The 14,632-nt window shown below is 33.7% G+C and overlaps 1 protein-coding gene across 1 annotated transcript in view; it reads right to left on the reverse strand.

Annotated features, from left to right (window-relative positions):
* The window catches only part of LRP1B (LDL receptor related protein 1B), a gene marked incomplete at both ends in the record, with an annotated part of 948,262 nt that overhangs the window by 98,691 nt on the left and 834,939 nt on the right, over positions 1 to 14,632 (reverse strand). Inside the window, 6 exon segments of the mRNA XM_081314549.1 lie at positions 2,340 to 2,433; positions 3,081 to 3,229; positions 4,413 to 4,601; positions 8,948 to 9,147; positions 11,003 to 11,184; positions 13,583 to 13,705. Of these exon segments, the coding sequence (XP_081170675.1) occupies positions 2,340 to 2,433; positions 3,081 to 3,229; positions 4,413 to 4,601; positions 8,948 to 9,147; positions 11,003 to 11,184; positions 13,583 to 13,705 (937 nt within the window).

Below are 14,632 nucleotides of genomic sequence, written 5' to 3' on the forward strand. Positions count from 1 at the left end.
CAAAAACTCTCCGTAAGGAATACCGTCAAATGGAGGAGTAATCCCAGTGGATGAGAGTAAAGATCAGAAGTAAGAGACACAAATCATGTTCTGCCTCACTGCAACTCAGAAACAGTTTCCAGGTCCTTTGAAAGAAAACAGGCTCTGAGTGTTCAAAATAGGAAATAGAAGCACTGTAAGAGAGTAGATCCCTAGCGGCATACATAATGCAACTGTTACTGTATAAGAAGACAAAGAGAAAAGCCAATGTAGCTGATGGCTCACTAGTATCAGCAACTGACACAAATATATGCTGACATAAATTTATTAGTTTGTTGTCTTTCAGGGCCAAGGATCAGGACATAACAGAACACCTTCCGAGTTAGCAAGTGCCTTCCTGCTAATACCCATGGGACACAGAATACTGCAGAGAGGTGATTCAACCATATCGCTATGGGTTTTGAAAAACACCTCAGGGGGAAAAAATATTAAAACTGCTGGGTCCTTAGCTAATATTCTCATTCATTTTTTCAATCCATAGAAGAGGAAAGATGAATATAGCAGATCAATTTCTAACTTTTAAATTTTACTGAAGAGATTTTGCTTTCTGAGACAATCATCTGAATTACCTACAGGATAGATTGACTGGAATCTCACAAGAACTTATAAAAATGTATTTGACCAAAACATGAAAAGCTTGATAATCGCTTTATAAGGAATGTTTGGGGGGAGGGCTTGCAGAGGGGGAGGGGGAGGAAGTGGAAATGAAAATCCTAAAGGAGAGACCTCAAGTAAAGATTTCTGCATAGTAAAATCTGAAAAAAAATTGGTTGATATATTTCATGGCCTTTATTGTGAATGTAGTCATGCTCAGAGTAAAATGCTCAGGGAATAAACCAGATGAGCCTAAGCTATTAATTGAAATGGCCAGATATAATTTAAAAGGTATAATGGAGACCTGATGGAATGACTCTCATGACTGATATGTAGCAAGTAGGGGGAAAAAACCCATATGATAAAAAGGAACAGAAACAGGAGAAATCATGTTGTTCCTATATCCAAATAAATGAGTCTGGCAATGCTATAGAGACCATCAGGCTTAAAATAAGCAAATAAAAGTAATGCTGTTGTAAGTGTCTATCACCCCATCTAAGCCAGAGAAGATATGTTGTTTTCCAAAAGCAAATTGCTGTTCTTTTGAAGAGGCATAAACTGGCAGGAATCAGAAAGTTTAATTGTTCTAATACCTGCTGGGACAAATTGTTAAAAGCATAATTACCTTTCTGGCTTCTTTGTCTACATTACATATTTTATCAGCATCGATATAGATGAACATTTTTATTTTTCCCAAAATATTTCTACAATAAAATATAAAATAAGAGAGAAAGGTATCCTTGTTTTGGGTTCCTATTTCTTTGAGAGTATTCTTTACTTGCTTCAAAATAATCGATGAGATTGGGGAGTTGTTCATCTGTCTGGTGATGACATGTTTTCTCAATATATTTATTTGTATTTTGCTAAACTTTTAGAAGATTCTGTTGCATACGAGTGACTTATATAGTCCTAGCAAATCTGGAATTACATGATTAGTGCAGCCTAATACTTAGGCTGTTTAAACTAAAAATAAAAAGCTTGAATTAATTTTTGATGCAATGTTTATATCTGGTGCTGATTTTGGACTTGTTAAACTGAAAAAGCTTCTTGGATGAGAAGTGAAACATTTTCAAGGAAAATAAAGTCCAGTTGCCTTTTGAAAAAAGCATCTTTGGGACAAACATGATCTGGATGACTGAGAATCTCCATAGACAGACCTATTAATATTTTATGCTGTTGCTGTGTGAAAAAGATTGGATGACAAACTATGTATATCACCTTAGATGTAAAGGAAATAGTGTAGAAATACATAAAAAAATGACAGATGTGTTGTTTTCTTTCAGCATTGTTTACTTCACACTTTCTGAATGCTGAAAGGAGAATATTGTGAAATTATCAAATGGCCTGCTGATTTAATCATACTTCTGCCGCACTAGAGAAGATGGATAGCAACCATACATTCTAAAAGTGATTGGCAAAAGCCTAATAAATCTCTTTTGTATTATTAATTACAAATTTAATACATATAAAAGAGCACTAGAAAATCTAATTTCTCAAGTCCAGTTGAAAATCCTATAGAAAAGGTTTGATCACTGTAAGAATTAAGGTACTGTATTTTTTTATTATGCAGTAATATTTTTCATTTTCAAATGCAATATACAGTATGAAAAAATGACTTTCAGCAGTTTTATCTTTATCACTTTTACAATATGATTGATAAGTCTGAAGAATAGTATTACTAAAATATTGTATTCATTTATACTTACGACATTCTTCAGGTTCATCTGATCCATCTCCACAATCATCAACAGTGTCACATTTCCACCAAAATGGAATACATTTGTCTGTCCTGCAGCGGAACTAAAGGAGAAAAGTGTAACAGAAAAACTTTTAAAATAGATATACAACTTATAAAGATCTATAGGGGTGTGTGTGTGTGTGTGTGTGTGTGTGTGTGTGTGTCTGTCTGTGTCTGTGTCTGTGTCTGTGTGTGTGTGCAGAATAAAAATAATAATAATAATAAACCTTTATTGTCAAAGTACAACATGTGTACTTTGAGATTAGCTGAGCCTCCCCCCGTGCTCTCTCCCCCCAACACACAGTGACAACAAACCCTCCATCCCACCACACTATGTGAACCAACTACACCACACACCGGCCTCCCAAGTCAATTCTGCATAAGATTATGTCCCATTTAAAAGCCTAACAGCCCACGGATAAAAGCTATTTTTCAGCCTGTTGGTACGGCTGGCTATATTCCTATATCTCCTACCGGATATAAGTCAGTAACTGGAATCTGATATACTGATTATTATAAGCTACATTCTTTCATGTATATAAATCTATTGTATTTGCTACAATAATATCCACACTTACAAAATAAATGCTTCTGAGAATTAAATATACATTTTTATAGCAGTAGCACATATCTCAAAATATGTAAATATACTTAAAAGGAGGTACTGAAAATATTTTTAAAAAACTTCCATTCCAAAAAATATACATACTTGACTGGCTGTGCAATTTGATAAGCAGGTCTTATTATCTGCTGCGAGGTAAAAATTGGTAGGACAGGCACAAGTGTGAGTTTTATTTGGGGCAAGAAGGCACAGATGACTACAGCCACCATTATGTAATGTACATGTATGTTTAGCCACTAGAAATACAAACATAGAACAGTTAAAACATGCCCATAAAACTCAAGTAAAATTAATTCTAAAGTTGTAATATCTTCTAGTTTAAAGATACCTCTTACATGTTTGAAACATAAATTTTAGAAATATTATTTTAAAAGCTAAATTAGAATAATAAATTATGAAAATTGAATTACTATTTTTTTATAAAAGATAGTTTATATGACATAAGATCATTTTATATTATATAAAACTAATTCAAACAATTGACCAATAATAAGAGCTGTGTTATGTATCTTTTTATATAAACACAAAAAAAGGAACTGTGTGCACACTCTACTTTATTCAAGTCCCACTGAAACCTCCATGGAAAGAATTTCTGCAGTGCAGACATTGTTATGTGTAAGCTTCCACCTTAACACTACATGCAAAGTCTCCCTGCTCCAGAAAATATGTCTTTACTTTTGAAGATTGGTTTTACAATATTATTATTGGTAAAACAGAAAGGGAAAGATAACACTCACTATTCATCATGTTGAATTCTGCACAGAATATATTGTATGAACTGCGCTAAAGAAAGTTCTAAATTTGGGTTTATTTATTTATTTATTTATTTATTCTACACCATGGAGCTGTGGTGGCACAGTGGTTAGAATGCAGTATTGGAGGCTAATTCTGCCAACAGCCAGGGGTTTGATCCTCACCAACTCATGGTTAACTCAGCCTTCCATGCTTCTGAGGTCGATAAAATGAGGACCCAGATTGATGGGGGCAATATACTGACTTGGTAACCAGTTAGAGAGAGCTATAAAACACTGTGAAGCGGTATATAAGTCTAAGTACTATTGCTATCAGTCCATTTCTAGTTGTCCAGAAAAATAATTTGGAGGATGTTTTTGACCGAGGAGGAATCTGATCCTTATATCAATATTAAAAATGCTGTTTTCATTTCTACCCATACCCGTTAAAAAAACTAGGAAGAATGGAGGAAGTTATTAAAGGCTGTATCTGTGAATTATCCTATTCAATTATAACAAGTATTTTGAAGAATAGCCAATTCTCTTATGTCTATTTTACTTTTCTAACAATCTTAAACTCTCTAAATAGTTCATGGTTATTGCTAAGCAGAATTCAGCAAAAAGTCTGGTAACAGAGGAACAGGCATTTGCTTGAATGAATATGTAATTTTAAAAAATCAGTTCTTACCATTAGGTTGCCTGAATGAATGATAAACTTGAATATCAGTTATGGCATGCCATGAGTTAATCAGTGCTACTTTATCTGCTCCAGAGATTTTGTGGGCACGGTTGACAGTCTTGGTTTTTCCATCTGTCCAGTATATATAGTCTTCAAATAATGTTAGAGCAATCACCCCTAGAACATGTTGATTAGGAACTGCAATAGAATATAATAATATTAGTGTTGAGTTTTGAGAAAGACCGATAGTTAAAATATTTTTTTATTGCAAAAATTACCCTAAAAGTGCCTTCTTTGGAGGCCTTGCCATTATGTCTGAAGTTGCTTCACAATCACCGTGACTATGCATTTATCTTGGTTAGCACATTATATGTCTTTTAATCTCTGCCTTATATAGAAAGCCTTTTGCTTTTTCTCTTTCAGTTTTTTCTTCACTGAATACTTTGTGATGCTTTCTCCAATTGCTGAATTATCATTCTCACCTGCCTGCATTTCCTCTCTAGATATCTTCAACCCATATTTCCTTCTGCAGTTCCTAACTTTCCTCTAAGTAACTTCTGAGAATAAAGAATTATCCAAAATCTGACAATACTTTAAAACAGACATTCACGTGATGTAAACTAGGAAGACCTCTCAGTAAACTCTGCTACAAAGCCACAGGGCAAATACTGAAAATAATTGGTAGAAAGTCAAATTCAACAAAATATGTGGGGGATATATTTTAAAACATTCTCTCTCAAGAGATAAAGAAAAAAAATGGCAGAAATCAAAGCAGACAATCCTGGGCAGCAAGGTGATAACAGGATGAAGGACTACTCTTTTGTGTTATTATATAATAATTATCCTCATAGTAGTATGGAAGCAATAATCCCTTCAGTTTCCTGGATCAAGCAATTCAGAACTTTAAAAATTTATTATTTATTAATTATTTATTAATTTAATTTCTATACCGCCCTTCTCCCGAAGGACTCATTATCAAATCAAAAATCAAAAATCATTATCAAATTCAAACTCTGTCTACAATTAAAGTCATTTTGTCATAAAGAATTATGTAATGAATATGAATATACACACATGTTATTAAACAGAAGAGGAAGAGAGAGTTCTTTTTTTCAGTAAAACAAAATCAGTTGTTAAACCAGCTGATAAAACTTTGTAGTGCAAGTACTCAGGATAAGAGATTTGAAAACACAGAGGTGGAATTAATGTTAAAACTAAAGATTTATCTCATAAAATCATATCATCTTTACTCTCCTACCATCCAGTAGGAGATATAGGAGTATAGCCAGCCATACCAACAGGCTGAAAAATAGCTTTTATCCGTGGGCTGTTAGGGTTTTAAATGGGATATAATCTCTGTGAACCTATGCAGAATTGACTTGGGAGGCCGGTGTGTGGTGTAGTTGCTTCACATGGGGTGGTAGGGTGGAGGGTTTGTTGTCACTGTGTGTTGGGGGGAGAGAGCACGGGGGGAGGCTCAGCTAATCTCAATGTACACATGTTGTACTTTGACAATAAAGGTTTATTATTATTATTATTATTATTATTATTATTATTATTATTATTATTATTATTATTATTATTATTATTATTAATGTGATTTGTATGGTAATCACTGAAACCAATATTCCCCTTTGTGTCATCCCACAGATCTGTATTATATAAACAATGAAAGCTTCCCTCTCTCTCCCTTGTCCTTAAGGTAAAGGTAACGGTTCCCCCGCACATGCGTGCTAGTCATTTCCGACTCTAGGGGCCGGTGCTCATCTCCGTTTCAAAGCTGAAGAGCCAGCGCTTGTCCGAGGACGTCTCTGTGGTCATGTGGCCGGCATGACTAGACGCCAAAGGCACACAGAACGCTGTTACCTTCCCACCATAGTGGTCCCTATTTTTCTACTTGCATCCTTATTTTTATATAATTGCCATAGTGCAGGGGTGTCAAACTGCAAACCCATGGGCCGGATGCATCATAGCAAAACCATGCCCAAAAAAGTTGTGATACGTTGTGGCAAAAAAGTTGCGATATGTCGTGACATGTCACATGACGTTGCAAGTTTCACACCCCTGCCATAGAGTGTTAATTTAGTGCCAAAGGAATGAACTGGTATTGTTTAAATGTAGAATTTTGACATATGACATGAATAGCATAAGTTGAGATGAAGTTTTACTGATTAACTATTTCCAAGTAAATATATCACTTTTAAATAACACCATGTTGCAAATGAAAACATCAATTTATTAACTAGGACAATGAATTCAAGCATGAACTATTTTACAAAGGAAAGTGCTTTTCATACTATGTGTATATATTGTCCTTAGCTACTTCATGTACAATGTGTATCCAAAATCAAACCTCATAGGCCAAACACAATATGTTTTATTATTTATTTTTTCCACATAAAATGTTCATGTACAGGAATGTCCAAAGATCATGCATCAAAAAATAAGGAAGTGTCGATAAGAAGGTGGATAATGTGTTCAAGATACATATTTTAAGGTATGCTCTGTTGCGAGTTTGGAAAAAGTATAGACACAAGTTAAATTATAAGATACCTATATGGGCAATACCGAAACACGCAATAGAAAATATAAATGTTGGGTTTAAACATGATGTGACTACATATAAGGAAATTTTAAGTTTGGAAAGGAATGTATGGCAATTAAAGCCATATAATATTTTAAAAGAAGAAAAGATTGTACAAACTTGGTTTCAGTATGGTCAATTACAGGCCAGGTGGAAGGAAGACCAGAAAATTGCTTTTTCAATGATTGATGAAAATTTGGTAAAGCAAATTAGAGATCAAGGTCAAGCACATATTAAAAGGATATATGTTGCATTGATAGAAACTGACTCAGAGACAGAACTTGTTAAAGACTGTATGATAAAGTGGGCTCAGAATTTTCAAGAAGTTATTACAATGGATACTTGGGAAAAGATTTGGGTGAGAAATGTAAAATTTACACAGGCCCAAAATTTAAGAGAGAACTTTTACAAAATGTTTTATAGGTGGCACTTAGATCCTAAAAAAATTAGCAAGTATGTATCCGAACTGTCAGCCCAAATGTTGGAGGTGTGCTTGTGAAGATGCAATGTATTTTCATATATGGTGGACCTGTAAAAAGGTTAAAGCTTTTTGGATTAAAATTTGGTGGAATATGCAAAAAATATTCAAGAAAAGGATAAAGTTTTGTCCGCAATTGTTTTTATTGGGCATTATTACAGATACTACTGTTGTGGACACTAAGTTGATGTTGAACTTAATTACAGCAGCGAGACTTTTAGTAGCGCAATATTGGAAGAAGGAAGAACTGCCGAATATAGAAGAATGGACTTTAAAAGTCTCCAATCTGGCGGAAATGGCAAAGATCTCAGCATACTTGAAAGACCAGTCACAACAGAGATATATTGTGGAGTGGAAAAGATGGATTGATTACATCCAGAATAAATATGGGACTAAAAAGTTTCACCTAGCATTTGAATAAGTATTGATGTGATATATAAATTACTTGTAGTTATTTTAATAAGAGTTAAAGTGCGATAGAACTTTATATTTTATTGTTGTTTGCATAAGGTAGACTATGATTGTTGGTATTTTTATACCCTGTATTTACCGTATTTTCCGGCGTATAAGATGACTGGGCGTATAAGACGACCCCCTACATTTCCTGTTAAATTATAGGGTTTGGGCTATACTCGCCGTATAAGACTACCCCTCTTCCAACGCACACTAAATAAAAATTAAAAAAACATCAGATTTGATTTTAATATGGTAATTTTAATTCAAATGCTTATGACATGCAGGTGCTTAGTAGGAAAACTGTCACTTATAAACATAAGGCTGTTTGTCATCAAACATGTAAACATAAAACAGTGCAAGTGGATATAATAATAATAATAATAATAATAATAATAATAATAATAATAATAATAATAATAATAATAATAATAATAATAATAATAAGTTGGAGGGGACCTTGGAGGTCATCTAGTCCAACCCCCTGCTAAGGCAGGAAACCCTATAAACCCTGTAAAAAATCACAGACTGCAGCTTCTTCTCCAATTGGTCCCGCTTTCCCTGCGCAGACTAAATGGGAGATCCGCTCCAGGTTTTCCAGCCAGCCCTGTCCCTAAATTTTCAGCACCCGGCGTATAAGATGACCCCTGACTTTTGAGAAGATTTTCATGGGTTAAAAAGTAGTCTTATACGCCAGAAAATACAGTAGCTCTGGGAAGTCGGGGAGGGGGGAGGGGGAGGGGAGGGAGGAGTTGGGGAGGTTTGGGGAGAGGGGAGGGGGTTGGGAGGGGTTTTGTCTTTTTAAAAAATGTATTGTAAAACATTTCAATAAAAAAAAGTAAGGAAGTGTTTAGCTGAAAATGACAAGCAAATTGATCTTTTAATATAATTTATGGAGTAAATTGTCTATGGGACCTAACTTGAGGCATTTGTATTGTTTTAGAAAATGTAGATTATAAAATAATATTTTTGAATTCAAAAAAATTGGCAAAAGAACAGGCTGCAATAGTTTCTTGGAGTGTAACTAACCTTTATTTCTGCGGGTGCCATCCATATTAGCAAATTCAATATGATTTTCATCAGCCCAGTAAAATCTTCTGTTCACATAGTCTATTGTAAGAGCCGTGGGTCTAGATATCTGTGTTTCTATCACAACTGTCTGATTAGAGCCATCCATGCCAACTCGACCAATATGAGGATATTCACAGCAATCAATCCAGTACAAATACCTAGGAAACAAAATTCATAAATATGATGTTACTATGTAACATAATCATACTAACTGTATAATTGGAAATGTTACAATTTACAAAGTTGTATGTAGGATTTATTTTCAAGTATCACATTGTTCACTATCAATGAGCTAAGTTGATAACTGCTAATTCATAACTGAAAGACTCTATTCTTTCTCAAGAGTTGATAATGGGCTTAATGTTGGTCAAAACCTTAAGGTCAGAGTTATGTTTCTTTTGCTGAATTCACTTCATACATTCACCATAAAGCAAGAGATAATATGGCAAAAAAAGTGTACAATGGATTTTTTTTTTTAAATGTTCCATTCTCTCCTGTATCTTTTCTTATGATAGTCCATTACATCAAACTCTTTCTCTGTGCAAATTAATTTACAATGTTCAGCACTGAATGGAAAAAAAAATATTTGGAGCTAAAAGTGGCATATAATCCGCAATCCATAAGCCAATGTATCCCTCACTTTTTTCAATGACCAAAACATTCTCAAATAATACTGCCCAAACCATTTTCTGTAGTGGCTCAATAATCAGTCATGCTTTGTCCTTTAAATATTGAATTTAAAGGTATGCCAACTTTCCACAATTCTTATAACATGTATTAACCCCTCCCTATCCAAGAAAATCTATTTTTATGTTTATAATTGTTTTATATTTGTATTTGTTTTGTTACATTGTAAGCCTCTCAAAGTCACTTCAAACCGTGAGACTGATGGCATATACATTTAATAAAATAAATAATTTAAAAAGTAAAAAATAAAAATGGCCACACACTTTTAGTGTGTTCTCTGATATTGAAAATATCCTGCATCCTTTGGGGGCTACCCTAGGTTTAAGGGAAAGGAAGGTATCGGTGGAAATAGAAAGTGCAATATAATTTTCCCATCAGTACTATTAGATGTTCCTAGGTTCCCAATTTTCTATCCACTTTCTGTAATAGAAGTTATTTATAGTTTCTGATAGCTAAATTTTAAGATATTAATAAAGTAAATATTTGTCAGGAAAAAGACAATCAACATAATTAAGAGATCACATGAAGAAAATTGTATTGGTCACAGGGCTTCAGTATACAATTGAGGGTCTAAAACAAAAAGAGTGCTCATTAAGGTTTTGCTGGTTTTTCCTCATCAAACATTTGGGGAAAGACCAAATGAATGAGGAACATTAGTCAAGAAGGTGTCTTGAGTTTAGATTTCAATCTAATGAAAGATGAATTCAACAAATGTTTATAAGCACCACTTCTTTGGGGTGACCATTCTTGCATTCTCAAATTTCCAGGCTTTAGCCTGGCATACTTCTATGGAACAGCTAATAAAATAATGGGTATCTGAAAGGGACAAGGGATATCACATGCATCTTGACATTATCAGCATGAATTATATACATGTTTTGTATTACAATAATATTGTATATAATTCATTCCATTTGTATGACATCATGTACATAGCATTATTTGACATTATTGTGATTTCCATTGGCTACCTGTACATAATCCACTGTTATTTGGAACTTTAGTGGCAATGTATAGTGGCTAATGGCTTTTAAATAATATTTAAAAAAATCATTCAGCTGAATCAATTCACCTATTATTAGCTGTCAAAACTATTGCTCAAATTTATGCTGGACAAATTTGTGATTATTATTTGAAATTTTAACCTGAAATTTTCAAATATTAGATATAACAATTATTTCCATTATATTTCATTAATTCCCACTACGTTAACTTCAAAAATGTTTCCCCTTAAACATTACTCTTGTTGAGAATGATATACTTTCTTATAAACATTCTCCAAAGCAGAAACAATCAATTGCGCTAATTTGTATGATAACTCCATACCCAATTTGAGGATCTAAAGACAGATCTCTAGGAAACTTCACCCTTTTGCTCACAAGAACAGTGGGATACAAGCCATTGATTTTGGATACTTCAATCATCCTTTTTTCTGTGTCAGACCAATAGAGATTCTTTCCAACCCAGTCAACTGCTAATGCATTAGGAACAGCTGTGTTATGAACTACCTAGAGAAATGAAAACTGTATAAGTAGCAGAACATATAGAAAAAAATGGTGGAAAGTCCATTTTCATTTCCCTGAGATGAGAGTAAATAATTGTACTACACTGGCAAATACAATTAATATAATTGGAAGGTTCTTAATTCTGAAAAATATTTGAAAGAAAATATATTAATTCTTATAACATACTACAATTAACCAACAACAATAGACGGCATTATATGGTAATTTTATTCCTGTTTTACTACATTTTTTTTCTTTCATTAAAAGTTCCTGCAAGTTTTCTTGGCAAGCTTTTTCATTACCTCCTTCTCAGGGCTGAGTGAAAATGACTGACTCAATGTCATCCAGCTGGCTTTGTGGCTAAGACAGGATAAAATCTCAGAGCCTCTTGGTTTCAGAACTTATGCCTTAACTACTACACCAAATTGGCTCTCATTAGATAATTACTGCACTCTAAAGATTCACTTTAGACATATCCCAATGAATTCTTTCTCTGATGTGCAGAATCCCATCCTATCTCATATTCTTAGAGGTTTCTTCACATCCAAATACACAACATAGTTACCTGCCTTTCTTCAACACAATAGCAGTCAGCAATATGATTTATGAAGTGAAAATATCAGAGGTAACTATTGGAGACTTCCAAGATTTACTCTTATAAACAAGAGCGAAATGGGCTGATGCAGTGGTAACAAAAAGCCATCAGCCAAAGCACTCCAAGTGGTAACTGCACCCAGATGGCACTGTTGCACTGTTTCTTCCATCTTCACCAATTCCAGCTCCTAAAGGTTAAGGTAGGCAGCCCCATTTTAGTCTATCACTATGAAGCTACTATGGACAGTTTTGTCAAGCCATTGGCTGCTGCTATAACTACAAATTCAACGTTTTCTTTGTGCATGGAAAAATAGTAGTATAATCTTTCAGATTATAGGAAATCTAAGGAAAAAATGAATCTGGATGAAGTATTTATCTGTCCATTCATATAATTTATATGGTCAATTATCTGCTCTGAGATATTAAACGTTTATTTTTTTCTTATCTTGCAACAAAACTTCCTAGGCAAAATTGTTTATTATGAATGCTATTTATACATAGTCAGCTAACGAAAATGTTTTCATCATTATCTCTTGAAAAAGCCATGACCAGACTAACAGTTTAGTGAATAAAACTAAAACTATTGTGCAAAAATAAGAAAATGGATTTGAGAAAGCTCCAAAACCAGAAAAGTGTAGTTATGGATTGACATATAATGTTGATCTCAATTCTGGCATCCATTGAGAAACCTTGGCATGAGTTAGGTTTCCTGAGAACTCTCATTAACAAGTCTAGCTTTGAGTAGGATGGGAGATCTGTAAAAATAACACAAATGGTTTTGAATGAAAAGTTGCATAAATATGAAGTACAAAAAAAAATCCTGCATAAACAAATGGAAGATATATTCTTTCTTTAATAGATATGAGAGTATTTCCCATAAGCTTTCTTATTTTTGTTCACTGTAATCACTATATTCTTCATTTAACGCAACCTGTCTGATAGTTTAAATCAGACAACAGATAGATTTTGTATTTCATTTCACTTTCCATAATATGCTATTATTGTTTATCTCATCATTGTGCATACAGGCATTAATTAAATCATAGTTCAAAATGAATTTTGATTTGAAATATGAATACACCTGGATACCAGTTTCTACAGTGATTAAATCAACTTCTTTAAAAAAAAACACCAAACTTTATCTGGCAGTCTAAATTAAGTCTAGAAATAAAAAGCAAAAGAACAGGGAATCATTACCAAGAATTCTTAAATAAGTTAGAAGCTCAAATGTCACAGATATTATGAAATATGCTATATTCTGAATAAGCTACATGTTTTATATCAATTGTTTAATATTTTGATTAAGAAAATTAAAGAAAATATATATTGACTAAGCCAACCACACATCTATCTATATTATCTGCTCAGTTGCCTCAAATTATGAGATGGTTGGCATGTAAATTTAATAAATGAATAGTGTGAGCAGCTACAAATTCTTAAAGATTTACACTAGCACAAATATGACTAAAATATATGCTTTTTAAGTGGTATTTGATCCTCAAGTGTTTATCACCGAAGAAAACAATTGCAGTTGTCCAACTTAATATCACTTGATCTGTAGAGTGGGGAAAAATGTTTCATCCAGACTTAGTTACACTCTATATAAATTGATTTAAATTAATCATGGTTAATCTATTCCATAGTTTCAATGTATGTATTCACAATAAAGCTAATAGCTCAAAATCTGTTTTTATGGGTAACAGTTTTACTGGCTTAAGCTGTGCCAGTATCCAAATGACTTTCTACATAATAACATTAGCTACTGATCCACATAATATTTATAAATCCATGATTACTTCCAAATCACCTTGAGATCATTCCCATTCAGATTCATTCTGTTAATCCTACTTCCATTTGGTCTGCTGGAATCAATCCAATAGATGAACTCTTCTTTGTAATCAAAGTCTACTGAAATCACATTATTTAGGCCCTAAAAGAGAAAAAAAAAATAACCTCAGCAGTTGCTGTAAACAAATTAATAAAGTTAAGATATCTATTCCTACAATGAATGGAAATTCTTATAAGGGGGTATATCTATTTTTCCCAAATGTTCACAAGCAAATTAGGGTTTACCAACAAAAAATGCTGTCCCCTTCAAATATACTGCCAAGTTTCCAGTACCAGTCAATGGGAGAAGATATAAGCAGATATAACCACCAGTATCTATTCTCCAACCATCTCAATTTTTGATAGGTGGGAGACAGAATATCTGTAAAAGAATATCAATTAATGAGGTGTTAAAAATGGAAGGCCCTCTGACCTCCATGATGATGAGCTTCCCATGTACATTCCCATGTACATTGGCCTTGGCTTCTTATATATGAGCCCTGGTGGCTCAGTAATTAGAATGTGATTAATAATTAGAATGCAGAATTACAGGCTAACTCTGCTCACAGTCTGGAGTTCAATCTTCATGGGCTTGAGGTTGACTCAACCTTTCATCCTTCAGAGGTTGGAAGTCAAGACTGTTTCTCTTCTAGATATCTTTGATTAAAGCTTAACTTCTATTGTCAAGTCTAGCTTTCAGGACTACCAATTCCTTTTAAATCTAGACTACTCTCCCCCTTCAGTTCTCAAGATGAAATATAATTAGGTGAAACAAATACTGAGGCAAAGGTTAAAGGATACAGTGCAGCAAAGAGATCTAAGGAAGGCCCCAGCATTCTTATCACCAGTATACAATAGGTATATTGTTACTGCAGCCTACTGTCTTATACAGCTAGAAATACCAGCTGATCTGTGATACTTTAAAATAGATATCAAGCTTGCTTTAGCTGTGACCTCATGAGCTCTGCTGAGTGTCTAACATTAAGAGGCTTCTGAAAATTATAAATTCCTATTGTTTGGTTAAAAATGC

The sequence above is a fragment of the Vipera berus genome (assembly GCF_964194415.1).
Source record: "Vipera berus genome assembly, chromosome: 1".
NCBI lineage: Eukaryota > Metazoa > Chordata > Lepidosauria > Squamata > Viperidae > Vipera > Vipera berus.